This window comes from Tenrec ecaudatus, chromosome 6 (assembly GCF_050624435.1).
Source record: "Tenrec ecaudatus isolate mTenEca1 chromosome 6, mTenEca1.hap1, whole genome shotgun sequence".
In the NCBI taxonomy this organism is placed as follows: Eukaryota; Metazoa; Chordata; class Mammalia; order Afrosoricida; family Tenrecidae; genus Tenrec; species Tenrec ecaudatus.
The window spans coordinates 88,142,484-88,159,676 of record NC_134535.1 but is presented as its reverse complement, the minus strand read 5'-3'; the positions used below and the strand labels follow the sequence as shown (position 1 = coordinate 88,159,676).

General features: G+C 45.5%; 1 protein-coding gene across 1 annotated transcript in view; it reads right to left on the bottom strand.

Annotated features, from left to right (window-relative positions):
• Nucleotides 1–4,837: 4,837 nt before the first annotated feature.
• SLC38A4 (solute carrier family 38 member 4) overlaps nt 4,838–17,193 on the bottom strand; it is a 32,458-nt gene continuing 20,102 nt past the window's right edge. Inside the window, exons 12-15 of the mRNA XM_075553017.1 lie at nt 15,550–15,674; nt 8,634–8,778; nt 6,855–6,952; nt 4,838–4,939 (exon numbers count right to left, since the gene is read on the bottom strand). Coding sequence (XP_075409132.1) covers nt 4,838–4,939; nt 6,855–6,952; nt 8,634–8,778; nt 15,550–15,674 — 470 coding nt within the window. The remainder of the gene's footprint in view (nt 4,940–6,854; nt 6,953–8,633; nt 8,779–15,549; nt 15,675–17,193) is intronic.

Sequence of the window (17,193 nt, the reverse complement as noted above, 5' to 3'; positions counted from 1 at the left end):
TTCCATCCCATGTTGCTCAAGGATGAACTGTATATAATACAAGGACTAGATCAGCATATGGTTTACAAAGCTAGCTGAGACCAAAAAATACACTGTCGAAACAGAACAATGGAAGTCCCCAGATATTTGAATGTACACATTTCATCCCAGCAACAGCCACCCTAAGAGATAGTCCCTGAAAGAAATGAATAGATATCCTCTAGATTGGGAAAATATCTCCACAACCCGACAAAGTACAGATCCAGACTATCTGAAGAACTCCATGTCTACAAGGAAAGACGACTGGATTCTGACATGTGAAGGATCCATGACATCAGGCCGAAGGAAGACTTGGTCATAACCTCGGATATGCAGATGCCATAACCTTGCTTGCTGAAATTGAAGCAGACTTGAAAGACTTTCTGATGAAGATCAGAGACTAGAGCCTTCATCCAACAGAGGTTGCAAATCACAGCGAAGACGACAAAGCCCCACATCTAGCTCTGTACACTATATCATGGGAAGAGGAGGCAATATTGAAGTTCAAGAATTTCATTTTACTTTCAACAATAAGTTCCCCCAGAAGCAGCAGTCAAGAAATCTGTGACAAAGGTTCTCTTTTAAAGGGTTAAAAAGCAAAGATGTTGCTTTGGGTGACAAAGATGCACCTTACCCAAGCCAGGGTATTTTCAGTGGCTGAAAACTGGCCAATGAAGATGAAAGAAGTTTGAATTAGGGTGTTGGTGAAGAATATTAACTATCCCACGGACTTCCAGAACAACCTACAAATCTGACCTGGAGAGACACAGGCAGACCCTCTTTAGAAACGAGGATGCAGATAGACCATTTTGCTGACGTCAGGCCTGTCATCGCTGGAAGCCATCTCTGAAGAGGACATGGTGCTGGTAAAGCAGTGGGTCAGCAAAAAAAAAAAAAAGACCCTTCCTGAGAGACAGACATAAGTACAGGAATGGGCTCGCACACAACAGCAACTGTGAGGCTGATGCAGGAAAGGGCAATGGTGTGTTCTGCGGCACAGGAGCTCCAGTGGCATAGGACTGACATATTGGGCTGCTAACGTCAAGGTCAGCAGTTCAAAACCACCTGCAGCTCCTCAGGAGAAAGATGGCACTTTCTACTCCCGTATAGACTTACAGTGTAGGGAACTCATGGGGGCAGGTCTGTCCTGTCCTATAGGGTTGCTATGAGTCAGCGTTGACTCGACGGCAGTGAGGTTTTGGTTTTTATTCAGTTACACATAGGATGAGAGCCTGGGTGCTGTAGAAGGTTATGTTTTCGGCTGCTAACCGTGAGGTCAGCAGTTTGAAATCACCAGCCACTTCTGGGAGAAAGCTGAGGATTTCTGCTGCTGTAAAGATTTATGGCCTCGGACACGCCAGGGCAGTGCTACTCTGTGCTGTCGGGTCCCTGGACGTTGGCATTGACTCCATGACAGTGAGTTTTTGCCGACTTGAGAGTTTCCCTGAGTTGAAGCAGCTCAAAACACCTAACAAGAATAATCCCCACTCCCTCAAATGGGGAGAAGCCTTGAGCACTTAATAAAAGAAGAATGTAAATTAAAGCCATAGATACTATTTGATGCCCACTCTGTTGTGTTAGGTGCTGTGAAATCATATTCACTAGAAAGCCTACTAAATACTAAAACACAAAATGCCAAATATTGGGGAGAATATGGGAGGACTGGAACTTGTGTTTATTACTAAGGGACATAAAATGGTATAACCACTTTGGAGAATTATTTGGTATTTTCAGTTAGGTGAAACATACACTGACCATATAACCCATCAATCTCATTAATAATCTATCTACTTCTACCCCAAAATGGTACATTCACATATTGTTTTCCCTTCTTCCACATCTTTATTTTACTACCTCTATGTTTCTTCCTTATTTTTTCACTTCCAATGATAAATAAATGATCCTAATTCATCTTAAAGAGAGTTGTCTCCTCCCCACACATTCGAGGAGGTGTGTATATATACATGTTGACATAAAATATATTTAGGATCAGATGTTTATTTCGCTGAGATAGATGACAAATATTTTCTGGACAGTTATAAGTAAAAGGGTAACAATGAAAAGGGAACATATGCCAATATAATAAGAAAGGCAATATTTAGGTTTAAATTTATGTTTCATGTACATCACAGTCCTTTTTATCAGTAGAAAGAAAATCACATCATAGTCGTCTGAAAAGTTCATTTATTATATACCAATGTACATTTTCTGTAATAAAAAAGCCTCCCAATATATGGAACCATCTTATACATGAAATAAGAAAATAAAATTTTCATTTGTTTACAAATGGGGTAAAATTAACCAGCACATGATACCATACGTTTGCCTGCCCTGCAATGTATGTGACCTCTAATTCTGATAATAGCCAAGAGGAAAGTGGTGCTTTCTTACTTGGCACTGTGGGATTGCTTTTGACTATTTATATAATTACACATGTTGGTATTTTCAAGTTAGTCATTTCAAAGGTAAAGCTCTTAAAATATATACAGAGTTTACAGTTTCTCCCTTTTCTTGGATTAATTTTAGATATTTACAAATGTTCAGATTAAACATTTTAAAAAACACTCAATAGGTAACTTCCTCCACTTCCAACTATTTTTATACACTCTTTAGATGAATGAAAATGGATATATGTCTTGAAAATGCCATTCAGCAATTTTTTTCTGGTAAAAATCATTCAAAAGTTATGCTCATTTCTAGTAATGCTCCATTTCCACAACAAAGTATACCATTTACAGAATTATGCTTCTTGGAAAGCATATGTAAAACAAATGAATATTCTCTTAGGCATGTTTCAGAACACCCCTTAAAGATGACTTACTAAGAGTTTGTCATCATAATTGGCTCTGCTAAATTCAAATATCCAATCAGTGTTCTTGGTACTGATTGAAAAAGACAGCAACCTCTAAAAAGTCTAGGCTGTAAGAATGGTTTTACAATCTTCTCTGTGTGTTAGATAAGGAGCTTTGGCAGCGCAGGGGTTCAAGCCCTTGGCGGCTAGTTTTCAAAAGTCAGCTGTTCAAGTCCACCTGCTGCTCTCAGGGAGCTAGCATAGTTCTTCTGTCTTTTAAAGCTGTCTGCTTCTGCAGGGATCTACAACCTTGGAAACCGGATGAGGCAATTCTGTAGGCCTATGGGGTTTGGGTGAGAGATAATCCACTAAATGGCAGTGGGTGTGAACTACCGAAGTGAGAATGATCACTTGTGTTTGTAACGTGTGAACACTTTTACTTTTGTGGGAAAATCGCTCAACATTGTATTCATGGACAAGCAGATGCCAGCAAACACGGGGGAGGCCAGAATGCACGCAACCCTGTTTGAGACCTGCTAAAGCGAGAGAACGGAGAGCCGGCGGCACAGTCGCTAAGGGCCGGGCTGCTAACAGGAAGGTTACAGTTGGAACCACCGCCAGCAACCCCTTGGGAGAAAGACGGGCGGTCTATGTCCCTGAAGCTGACAGCCTGGGAGTCCCGACGGTCCGCTCGGCAGCACTGGCTACATGAAAGGAAAGGAGCCCTGGTGACACAGTGGTTGAGCGCTCAGCGGCTCTCTGCTTCCATAAAGATGACAATGGAGACCCTTAGGAGGCAGCTGGGTTCCGTCACCGGGGTTGTGATGAGTTGGGATCTACAAGACAGCGACCAAAGACGACAAAGGAGGAGACCAGGGGTGGTATTGATAATCATTTGCCAATAAGGAGCTTCGTTTTTGTAGATGATTGTATCATTGTAAACACTGAAGAGCATTACTGAACCACATGGGACTGCGGCTTCCGTGGTAAGATTTCTTTTTAGTTTGATACATACCAATGGATCTTTGAGCCTACCGAGTTCAAAATTCCCTGCCCCCACCCCAATAACCGTGAGAACAAACCACACATGTAACAAATGACAATCCAATGTACCATACATAAAAATTCTGAGCACTACAGAATACGATTATATACATGAACACGTAGCAAATCACAGTTTGCTGCACTGAACGTTTATCAAATAACAAGATCTCAAACAAGACTTGGCAGTGTGTCCCCACGTGGACTGTGGTGTGGCCTCCTAACACATCTGAAAGAGAATGGAAGACGAAGGGGCGACCATCGCTCAACGACAAGAGAAGTGGGGATAACATGAACACGAAAGATGCTTTCAGAAAAGGCAGTTTAGCTACTAGCCTCGGTTTTTCTTTCTTTCTTTTTTTGGTTGGCACTCTGTCATTTAAATCAAGCCCCTCTCTGTTTAGTAAGATGTTTTAACATTTATTTTTACATTTTAAAAATATCTGTTGAGTGAAGAAGCTGCTAATTCAATGTCAGCTAGAACAGACAGAATATCTCTAGGCTGTTGGTAAATAATAGCAAGGTGCTGCAGACTAACGAGGATCTGGTCATTCCTGTGCCTTCCAGGGGCAGCTCACCCAGCAGTGATAGTTTTGCCTGCAGGCACTTTGGTTTGATGTTCTGAGGATGTGAGTTTTTGGTACTTGGGTGGGGCGGGGTGGAGGGGAGGGTATCTAATGACCATCACATGCTGCTGCCCTTGTCCTGCTTGAGCAGCCGCAGAAACACACCTTGATCGTGCCACACTGCTTTGGTGAAACCTGGGTAGAAATGTGCACAACAGATTTGTAACACATACACAGCCATTCTTGATAAAAAACTATGGTTTTCTGTTACGCAGGAGCCTGGTCATGTTACTCGTAAACGTCTTTGGACTCTTCCTGTTATTTCTTATGAAGAGCATCCCAGTCAAGATCACTCACATGTCTTTTGGAACATAACTTGTAGCCATTTCCAAAGGGTGGGGGGGATGATTTTTGCCTCGGGTTAATGATGCTTGGTACTTGGAGGATTGTATATCCAGTCAATTATAATGAGTGCCATGCTTCCAATCATGAAAATGATTCCAATCACCAGGAAAATCAAAGCCTGTAATTTAGAGAGAACTTGTTAGGGATGATGAGAGAGGCAGAGAAACCATGTTCACTTAGCACAGTTTTCTTTGATACGGTGCTTCAGTACGGCAGCACACAGATGTACACGTTGAATTGCATTCATCTTTGAACCAGATGTCCACACCTACCAGAGCAGTCAAATGGGGACCCTGAGAGGGGAAGGGTGGAGAATACAGTGGGTGGGGAGAGCCAACACACTCAACAATATCTTCATGGTTGATTTTGCTAAATCAAAATGACAGACTGTCTGTGATCCTTAAGTCCAGTGTTAGAAAAAGATTTAATGATGTAGGGAATGCTTGTCATATTCTAGACAAAAAAAGCAGGTCAAAACAATAGTCTATAGTATGGGACACCAACCTTTCAAAGGGAGAAAAAGAAAAAAACAAGCCTAAAAATTGCAGCATAATTTTGGGGGAGACAAAGACTTAAGGTATATGTATATTCGTAAAACACATACTGAAACACACACGTACTGATCTCTCAGGATGGTAGCTATGGGTTTGTTGTGTTTTGTTTCTATGCCATTTAAAAATTTCCAAAGTGAACATAAAATCATAACAATGATTCTAATAACTAAAATAAAAACATCGATGAATTTTAACACGGGAAGGGCCTTACATATTAATATACAGACCGACTGTTACATAAAATTGTAAAGAAGCAGCATCTAAAAAATTGTTTTTCACTAGCAAGGATCTAGGAGATCATTTTACTTGGTTTGTATCTGGCCAAATGGAAACTGGGTCACACATACACGTGCAAAAAGGACACGTCACCTGCCAAAGTCACAAAGGTACTAAAGTCCGAGCAAGGTGGGCTGTGAAGAGCAGGCTCTAGGGAAGGCAATCAACATTCGGAAGGGCTTTTGACATAGGCGCCTCAAATGTCCTGATCGGGAACCGGGTGGCATAGGGGTTAGGAACTGGGCCTGACCGGGAGCCGGGTGGCAAAGGGGTTAGGGACCGGGCCTGACCGGGAGCCGGGTGGCAAAGGGGCTAGGGACCGGGCTGCAAAACAAAGCCAGTAGTCCGGAACCACCCTTCGGTCCATGGGGACAAGACGGGGCTTTTGACACCTGTAAAGCTACAGCCTCCAAAACTCACAGGGCCAGTTTGACCCTGTCCTACAGGGTTGCTATGTGTCAGAACTGACTCAATGGCAGTGAGTTTGGTTTGGTTTTAAAAGGTCCTTAAAACTCCCGAGAGGTGATGGCTTTTCAATCAAAAATGGTGTAAAAAGTGCCCCCCCCCCACCAAACATTAATGTAGGGCTTTATTCAGTGCTTCTTGGTAATATTTAGTTACAGGGAAAATGTATCATAGTATGTGTTTCAACGGCACTATTATGGAGAGACAAAATATGTATTCTAGTAAGGCTGTATCTTACATCTAAGTGGCTCTGAATTCTAGATCTCAGTCCACCCAGACCCAGGCATGTTCCCTTGGGGGCGGCAGGGCCCAGTGGAGGGAAAACAAAAGCGCATCTTCCCTTTGGCCTGGTGGGTCTAGCCAGCAGGGCCAGTCCGCTGGAGTGAGCTGTTTGCCCTGGTGGGCAGCCTCATTCCTCCTGAGCTGCATCCACATGGCAGCCCAGTGCACGTAAGGCACGGGGCTGCGAGGAGACCCCATTGGCACATCACATTTAGTGAGGACTCGACTCTCTCTGGTCGTTGAGGAGATGAAATCTCAGTCATCTGAATGCCCGAGCTGCACCACTCGCTGTTTCTCTCCACCAGGGAGTGCCAGTCCATCTTTGATTTGGGGTCTTCTCATTTAATTGAAATCATGTGTCTTTTCTTGTTTTAGCCTAAACTTGTTTTCTGACGGAAGACCTGGTGGTTCAAGTGTGCCACCTTATAGCTGGGGGACAGGGAAAGCCTTACTTACCCCGATCTTTTGGGGTGATCTAAGAGGCTCCTTCTTGACAAGTCTAAGGTAAAACGCGGCGGGAAGGATGAAAATCAGCATCGTGGCAGAAGAAGCCCCTGGGAAGAGAAGCACAGGTCATTGTCCTAGGCATCAAAGCCGGGGAGCGAGGAGGGGCCTTAAAGGAACCGCGTGGATGGCTGCCCAAGTCTTTCCAGCCCAGAAGCACACATTTAAATCTCGGCTGCTTACCCCAAGAAGATAGATTTACATATTTTTTTAAAATTTAAAGGAGCTCTGGTGGCATTGCTGGCTAAGCATTGGATTGCTAACTGCAGGTTGGCAGTTCAAAATCAGCAGCCACCCCATGAGAGTACTAGGAGGCAATGAATTCCATAAGAGCTTTGAGCCTTGGAAACCCTATCTGAAGTCACTCTGAGTCGGAATAGACTCTACAGCAATGGGTTTGGTTGGTTTTGGTTAGCATGAGAGCTGCAGGATAAATACACACAACACATAGTAAACAATAGAACGGGTGAATTTCATAAAAACACTCATCTGCAGGGTGCTACAGCTAGAGGTGCTGGAGAAGAAAGGCCCCAGGGCCTATTTCCAAAGGCCATCGCCATTTCAAGGAGGGGCAGTTCTACTCTGAACCTCATGGGTCACCAGGAGTGAAACTAGACGGGGCAGCAACTGGTAAAGGTAGTTACGTAAACACATACTCCGGAGGCGGAAGTCACCACATACCATTAGGATCTACCACTGACTTTTCAAGTCACCAATACCTGATTTTTCCAAGCTTAGGTTGCTCTTAAAATTTGAGTAACCATTCTAATAGGATGAAAAATTAAATATGTCCACAGGCCATACAGTTAAGGGAACCGTAAACTTTAACAAAAATCAACTTCCTCCCCTGGAGAAATCCTTGGGCGCTCAGCTGACTTGAGAGAGGCTCCTGTAGTACAAATCTACGTTTCTGACCCTTGAGGACAAAACGCGGAGCCCACGCCCAGGATCCATCACAAGGTTCGGACCTCTGCTGAGGAAGCTCTGCTGGTACAGTGGGTTCCAGTTGGCCTGCAGTCCTCAAGGTCAGCAGTTGAAAACCACCAGACACTCCGTGGGAGAAGGACGGGGCTTACTCCTCCGGTGACAAGCGACAGCCCAGGAACTCACAAGGGCAGTTCCACCCTGTCCCATAGCGTCTCTAGAAGTCGGAATCCACTAGATGGCAGTGAGTTTGGAGTTTCGGATCTGGGACTCAGAAAACCTAAGTGGCACGATCTTATACATGACTAGTGGTTTCTAGTGCTAACACCTGCTGATCTTATCAGGGAATAACTTCTTATGTCTCTTAGAAGGGAGGAGACTCAGGGCTGATGCCAGGGGGGCCAGTGGGAATCTCCTGAGTCAGATGCCCATGCCACGGTGGCATAGAGTGTTAGGTGTTGGCTGCGTACCGCCAAAATAAGGCTTTCAGTTCTCATCAAGATTTATAGCTGCTGAACCCCACAGGGCCAGTTCTACTCTGTCCTGTGGGGTCACCATGAGTCAAAAGCCGCTCCAGAGGGGTGAGAGTTTGCGAAGCTTGAGCTGAGTTGCAGAAATAAGGTCGCGACTTCAAACCCACCAGCCACCAGGTGACACTGGAGAACAATGAAGTTATCTGCTTGGGTGGAGATTCAGAGATCTGAACGCCCCCCTGTTGGGTTGTTCTGAGTGAAAGTGATGCTCGTGGGCTTCTGTTTTTATTCTGAAGCCTCGAGTGGACTAGATCCAAGCCTCTCTGAAACTCACCTATGAATCCGAAGATGTACTTTATTGTTGGTACCAGTATGACCAGAACATTATTGAGAGCTATGATGATGGCTGCAATCAGGAAATGCCGTATCCAGCTGAAGCGCCTGTTGGGGAAGAGCAGGGTGATCACCGATGTACGGATCTGCAACGAGAAGATGCCGAGGCAAGGTCATTCCTTTGTTCGTTAGACTTGAATTTTTATGTCAAAGAAGCTCATCTGAGTATTTTCCTCCCCCCTCCCCCACCCCCGAGAAGATTCTGATACTTTGGGCGCTGTTGTTTTTCAGAGTTTTTCAGAGTTGATGTTTGAGAGAGTGTGTCTGCCATTTTCCTTGGATAATGCATCTTGTGCTGATTTTAATATATTCTTGTACTGATTTTCAGCTTTCATAATTTTGGGTTGCAAAGACTCTCAGTCAATAAAAGGTAAAACCTCTGAATAAAAGGTCCAATTTCACTTGAAGACCCCGTAAAACCCTTGTTGATTTCTACTTGTAGCTCTTGGCTAGAGGAAGTATTGAGGGCAAATATGGAATTGATTTACATGCTTTATGAAGAGAATTTTTACAGGTTTTTCTTAATTTTGCTTTTCATGTGACTTGGTATTTAAAAATAGAGAAGATCCTTTTCTCTGTGGGATCATAAAAATATACGTGATCCTTTTCTGTGTGTGTTTACTTTCCTCCCTTTTGCTCCTCCACTTTATAGCAGGACTATAAATCCATAAACAGGCAGGGCCAGGGCGTAGTCATCCCAGTACTGTACAGGGAAGACTCTCACTAAACACTGGACCTAACTGAACAGCAGTCCAGTCTTCTTGGATTCTTGACAGATTCCAGCCATAATCCTGCACTGACCTAAGTAGGCAAAAGGTCAAGGGCAGCTCGCTTTGCAGCAGCTGTTCACCGGGAGAGGGGGAGAATGCTGCATCGATTAGAACAGTTGAACAAAGCTGAAGTCACTCTTGTCTGAGGAATCTTTGAGAGGACACTTCCGACTTGGTGGAAGCCCTCCACTGGCTTCCCATGCGTACTGTTTAACCCATGCAGGGTCACCTTTTTAGAAAGGCTGGGCTTGATTTACCCTCGAAACTTTGAGTTCTGAAGTCCCTTACTAGGGGGGTGATGGGAACGCACTTAAAAAAGAGAAAACGTACATTATACTTTGAGATACAGGTTATCGCCGGACCCAAAAGTTAAAAGCTGAATAATGACATGCATTTTCTAATGTCGCATGCCTCATGCCACTCCACCAGGACAGAGAGAGAGAGAGAGAGAGAGAGAGAGAGAGAGAGAGAGAGAGAGAGAGAGAGAGAGAGAGAGAGAGAGAGAGAGACAGAGACAGACAGAGAGAGAAATCTGTTTGGTCTAAAAGGCAACTCCATTTCCAGGGTGGCAAACCAGATTGTTTCAGGCGATGGCATATGAGGGGCTCTGTAATTATTGACTTTTTAAAAATTGAATGGACGAGAATGATAAAACTCATTCTGAAAAGTCGGGCGAGAGATGGCTTGCCTTCATTTCCCCAGCAGCCTATGACAAATGCTGCATGTGGGTGTTCCATGCGTGCTTCTTGCCCGCTGTCCAGGCTGTCCAACAGGCTTTGAAGGACAGATGCACAGCGCTAAAGGATCGACTTTCCCCAACGTGCTAAGGCTGCTCCAGAGCAACGTGGCTTTTCTCTTTAAAGGGCTATGTTGAACACAGGCTCCTCTCAGGCAGAGGCCACACCTACCTGCATAAGAACAGCAGCAGCAGCACACCCTTTATTAAAATTGTGCGTTCAATGCAAGAAGCTCAGTAAAGGCAATCCTATACACACTGGGTTTCTGGGTGTCAGTGTGCTTGTCTGAGGTTCTGGAAGACTGAGGCTGGGCCTCCTACTGCGAGAGGATGGAAAGTTGTCAGGAATAAGACACAGAATCCACAGCAATTGGTCCTGCAAAGGACACTTGCTCCTCCCAGTGAATAAGGGAGGAGTAACAGAAACCTCAAAAAGAAAGCAGTGCTGTCCCGGAGAGGGGATCAGGGGACTCGGAGAAAGCAGGGGCAGTGGAGAAAAGGCGAGGCAACCAGCTGCCTTCAGGAGGACAGCCCAAGAAATCCTAGGGGGCAGGTGTGCGGTGTCATTGACAGGGTCTCTGTGAGCCGGAAGCAGCCCCATGGCACACAACAACATGGTACTGGTGGGGGGTGCTGGGCAGGAGTCTGAAGGAACCTTGCTGGGCAGTCCCTGGTCAATGCTGCCCATGTCCTCAATAGTTCCACGTGTCTACATCGGGCAGTGGCAACTCTGACATCTTCAAGCTCCAACTCACTGCCATCGAGTCAATGCTGACTCATAGCAACTCTACAGGACAGCGCAGAACTGCCTCTGTGGGTTTCCGAGACTGTACCTCTTTACGGGAATAGACAACCAGGTCTTTGTCCCACTACCTGCCTAGTCGTTCAAACTGCTGACTTTAGGGGTTAGCAGCCCCAGCCGACCCACCCTGCCACCAGCGCTTCAGCTTCCAGAGGTATTGCTGGCTCTTCTGCTCTGTTAGGTGCACTTTTTGCTACCGTCACCCACAGAAAAGAACCTGGGAATGTGGGTGAGGTGCTGTGGGCATGGGAATTCCCACAGCCCCGGTTCAGAATGCACCCAGGAAGGTTCTATCTCTTCAGCTCAAAAGGAGACTGGGTTATTGCCAAAGTGAGTGTCCTGAGAAGGTGCCTCTCAGGAGGGGCTGTGTTCTGATGGGCAGGCACAGGGAGGAGAACTAGAAACCTTGGTTCCAGATTCTTAAATAAGCAAATTAACCAGGTCTTCCATGGCTTAGACGGGAATCAGTTTCACCTCGTAGGATTACTTAGGTCAAGGGTGTTGGAAACACTGGTATTGCTCCGCTATTTCAGTTCATAGCAATATCTGCTGTGTTCCTGTACCGATTCTACATGGGCTTCAGCACTGAGATCAGAATGCAGCCAAAGTGAAAGGAGTGCCTTTCCTAGGATGACGGAGTAGGCTAGAGAGGCCGAGATGCGTCTCTCTGTTTAACACGCAGCAGGTGAAAGCCGAGCCTGTGCATTCACGACAAACCTGTCAAGATGATCTGTTCTCCTGTTTTCCATGGTGATGCTTCCATGGAAGGAAGCAGACACTGAACACGATGGTGACCAGTGCTTGGGAAGGGAGTCCAGGGTGATAAAAGACACCCCCTCCGCTGTACATCATCCCCACCCTTCAAAAAACCTAAGAGGCCATTATTGAAGAGACACCGATCTGAGGGACAACGCAAAGGCCTTCTTCCCCCTTTCAGGTTTACATTCTTGTGAATCCTAATAGGTTCCTTAGGAGCTGGAATCGGTTTCATAACAATGGGATTGATTTTGACTTAATGAAAAGGGTAGGCTCTTAATTCACTTCATTTGTTCATTAGTTCAACAAACATGATACGCAGTTACTAGGTGCCCTTTCATGAGAAGGGTAAAAATTAGCCTATAATTGGAGGAAAGAAAGTAGATAAATATCCTCAAAGGGACAAAAGCAAATGAAAAATAGAAGAAACCGACTCTGCTACCTCTTCTAGGGGCCTAGGGACACAGGTGTTCCTTGTCGAGAGAGGAGGATGTAAACTAATACCTACAAGCAATAGACTTTAATCCAGATTAGGTTTACCACTTGGAGTCTGTGGAATAGACAAAGTTAATAAACGGCTTCTTGGTGAAGAGATTCCTCATGAGAAACCCAAACAGAAAGCAACTCTCAGGCAAACCCTACTGCCAGGAACCATGCTCGGAATTGCTGGAAGTAAACAAATAAAACACCAGTAACATGTCTACCCGTTGTAGGGGAAAGCGTTTGGATTTAGCTTTGCAGGGCTTGGCTGGGACGAGGCGTCTGGGTCCGTGGTACGTCATCCCCCTGTGCATCCATCAGCGTGCAAGGAGGGGTGGTTCAGCCGGCACGGATCTCCCCCAAATTGGTATGTAGGGCAAGTGTTCATAAGCAAAAGACCCAGTGCTTTTTCTAGGAAAGGCAGTTGATGCATCTCCCCGGCAAAAAGGCCAGATCCATTAGAGACCATTTTTCTAAGCAAACATGGTGGAGCTCACATCCTCCAAGCCCATCACTGTACACATCTCTCACCTCCGAGAAGTAACAGCCACCAGGGAAGGCAGAGGGGAGCCCCGGGGGTCAGTGCGTCAGAACTCAGTGGTGACCTGAGAGGTGGTGGTTCCCTCCCCACTAGCCGGGCAAGGGGAGAAAGAGCTAGCAGTCTGCTTCCTGAAAGACCACAACGTTGGAAACTCCACGGGGCAGTTCTCCTCTGTCATGTGAATCAGCGTCAACTCCACAGCAAGGTTTTAGCTTTGTTTCAGGGGATGGGGGAGGCAGGCACAGACACAGATCACTCCGGTATAAAATTGTAAGGGTGAAGATAGAAGTAGGTACAAAATGTTTCCTACAGTCTAATGTTGAATGCAAATATGGGGCATTTTCTTGAAGTTTGGTTCTAATAGTCCATTTTTGGTTCTGCCATTGTCACTAGAGGGAGCTTCCTTGGTGGGGCAGTGATTAAGGGCTGGGCTAGGAACCAAATTGTCAGTGGTTTGAACCCACTAGCTGCTCCCTGGGAGAAAGATGAGACGGTCTGCTTCCAAAAAGAACAACAACAAAATCAAACTCACTGCCATCGGATCGATGTCGACTCATAGCAACCTTTAAGGACAGGTTAGAGCTGCCCCCATGAGTTTCTGAGACTAACATTTTATGGGAGTAGAAAGCCCCATCTTTCTCCCACAAATTGACTGGTGGTTTGGAACCACCAACCTTGCAGTTGGCAGCCTACTGAGTGTCTTTGGTTCCAGAAAGAGTTGGAGTTGCCTGGAAGGCAAGATCACGGGTTTTGAGTTGTTGCCAGGTGTCATCAATTGATTTCAAGTTCTAGTGGCCTCATGGGATAGAGTGGAGCTACTCCACAGAGTCTCCTAAGCTATCATCTTTACTGGTTAAAGATCAGTTCTTTTTCCAGTGGATCCACTGAGTGTGGTCAAACCACAAATCCTTCAGTGAGCAGTCAAGCACCTAACTGCTGCGCCACCAGGGGCTCCTTCCATTTGTGTTCTAATGGGCTTCCAAGACAAGATTGTTGTCCCTGAAGGTCACATTGACACAAGCACTGTATCTGTCAGGCCAGGGAAGAATTTCCACCAGGAGACCATGTTGAGGGGAAATCCTCATCAGGCAATGGAAGGCTGGCTGTCTTCGACTTCCCATGACTTCAGTAGTGGTCACCAGTGTAATGACATGAGCATGGAGTTGGACCAATGGTTACTGTCTAGCTGTGACCATGGCCAAGGGGTTTCCATGTTGCCCTGATGCAAAACGCTATGTCCCCAGTGTTTAAAATACCATCAAGGTTACCTACAGTGGACAGTTTTCAGAGGAGCTAAAGCAAACTAGAAAGAAAAGTCTGTTGAAAGCCAATGACGGCCCTATGGATCGCCACAGAATGGGGCCAGCCAAGTCCTTCAGCCTCTGAAGGCTGTGGCTTAAAAGCTGGGGGCTTCCGAATAAAGAAATGCAGGAGCACATATGGATTTCCCTAAGAAAATACTTTGATTCAACAACCATTTGAACAAGCTAAGTGCCTGCTGTATACAATTTAGTCATAAGACCTACACATACCAAAGTAAAAACCTAACTATTCTTTTCTTAGCAGAGCTGGTGGGTTGGAAATATTGCCCAAAGCTGATTTTTGGCTCAAGTTCTAAGTGTGTCATTCGAAATACTTTCAGGCACACTAGAGGCAAGATATTATTTAACAGCAAAATCTTAGCCAACACAGTAATAAGGATTTGATTTCATGTACTCATGAAAAAGGAATGTGGCCAAACAAAAAACCACCTCTTCAGCACACAAGCTGCTTTTAACGTGACCGTGGTGTGCTAATAGAAGTCTTCCCCCTTGAATTGCAGGCCCCGTGTGGGACATTCCGTACAGGGCGTTGTGTCTGCGGTGTTGTTTATGTTCCCCCTTAACGCGAATAAGTCAAGTCAGTGCTGATGAGAGGAGAAGCATTGGCAGGAGAGTGAAGACTTGTGTTTATCCATTGGTGGTGGTTTTAGCTCATGCGGCTCAAATCTCCACTGCCAACCCGGCTCGATGGTCCCTGGACACCCTGACGCCAACGGCAAGTGCCAAGAAGGGGCCATCCCAGTAGAGTCTGGCAGAGGATGCGTGTCAGTTCTGGGAGGTGCAGGAGATAGATGATGGATAACATAACTGGTTGTTGTTGGGGTTTTTTGGAGAAGTTTGGTTCTACTGTGCAATTTACCGAAATTGGCGGAACACGATTCTCCTTATTGGCCTTCAGGGAGTCTGAGTAAATAGATGACTTGGAAGCTACTGCAACATAACAAAATGGAAAACATAGGAGATGCCGTCAAAGCTGTGACGCAAAGGCAGAATGATTGGAAAGTTCGTGTGGTTTGGGCTTTCAAGTTCAGAAGCGACAGGAGTGCCCCAATTCTTTTCCTCACCCACTAGTTAGGAGATCCAACTCTGCTACTTGAATTTGAGAAGAAAAATCAATGCCATTAGTTCCCCCCTCTCACTCACTGCCCTCAAGTCAATTCTGACTCAGAGGGAGCCTTTCAGGAGGGGTAGCACTGCCCCTGTGGGTTCCCGAGACGCACTCTGTTCAGGACCAGGACACTTCACCTTTCTCCCCCATCTTGCCCCTTTGAAATACTCAGCACGTAAAACCCTGGCCATACCTACACCTTAAGTGGCCAACTTGAAGTGGCACAGCAGGCTGTATAAAAATAATTTTCTCAGGCATTGCCGCAGAAAAGTCACATTGTATTTAAACCACATTGGTTCATGGCATGAGCCCTCGCGGGATGATGCATGCTCCTGTACTTACGGGGAAGAGGACAATGGGCACGGTAAGCGTAACTGCCACGAGGACGGCCAGCCGGACCATGAGGAGGAGAGTGTCAAACGTGTACACTTTGGTGTAGGCGTGAAGTAACTCATCTTCCACTTCTCCTGCAGAGAGGAAGGAAGAATGAGTCCACCGGGTGCTGTCCACTTGCCATACAGTGGGGCCGGCGGACGATGAGCCCCTGCGTAATGTTGCCAGGTCCTGTGCCATTGTCAAGCTCATTGGAGTGCCCTTGTGCATTTTTATGGCCGCTGTGCATTTCGACAGCTTTCCAGACTAGGAGGCCCATCTTCTAGCACTCTATTAAAAACAAAAACCCAAACTCACTGCCGTCGAGTCAATGCTGACCCATAGGGACTGTTGGCGGAAGTAGAAAGCCCAGTCTTTCTCCCACAGAGCTCCCGGTGGCTTCAAACTGCTGACCATTCAGATCGCAGCCCAATGCGTAACCCCAGGGCTCTAGCACTATACCTGAGAATATTCTCCCGTGATGCAGAGATGTTCTTGCCTAACGTTCAGATCTAGATCCTCGGAACTTTCTTCCTAGTCTCTTAGTCAGGAAGTGCCACTGAAAGCTGGCTGCCATGAGTGATCGTGGTGGTCTGAAATATCAGGGGCACAGTCCCCAGCATCACAGCAAGATGCAAACCACTGGAGCCCAGCAGAAAGACAACGGCTGTCTAGTGGCACTGGTTAGCTATGGAACGTTTTACTGAGGAAATGCAGTGAAATGGAATGGACCCAGGTCAGTGAATCTAGATACTTCTACTCTTATCTTGTCTCTAGGCTTTTAGCCGTTGACTTTTGTTTCAATGAACAAAGAGGTTCTGAATACTATACCATTGCAGCAGCTAATACATTGCTAAGGTGTGTCTCTAGTTAGTTTTCGCTGTGATGAATCTATTTCTACTATAGAGAAGCATGACGACATAGATGGGAAATGAAGGGAAATTCCACTAGGTGATCACTCAGATCCCACCATCCTTGCACCCACCTGTTCAGCAACCCCTAACATAGCTTCTCTGATGAGCTAAGTGATAGCTAAATATTTATGCTTCACAATTATGACTCTGAAACACACCCTGTTGGATCTTTTCCAGGTTTTTCCTTATCCCGTGATGCTCATTAGAGTAACTATGAATCAGTAAAGGATGGATTCATAAGCTATTACAGAATCTTTCAAAGAATAGAGGAATCCTGGTGGTTATGTATTGAGCTGCTAACCCAAGGTCAGCAATTCGAAACCACCAGCCACTCCATGGGAGAAAGGCTAGGCTTTCTACTCCCAAAGAGTTCAGCTTCAAACACACCAAGGAAGCAGAACCATTCTGTCCTATAGGGCCACTTCAGGGTTGCCCTGGGTCAGAAATGACTCAATGGCAGAATTTGTTTTCTTGTTCTTAAAAGAGTAAATTATTTTTCTTTTTAAGAACACATTAATCCAGGATTCCAGACCTGAAGGTATTTAATAAATTAGATACAGTTTGATTTTCTCATCACTTCCTTCAAATTTTAATAAAAAACCTAAAAAAGAAACCGATGTCTCAGAGAAGAAATTTATCACCAGGTCTAATAACCTACAGAGGCCTCAACCTTATATATGCTGAGACCATCTTAAAAGAA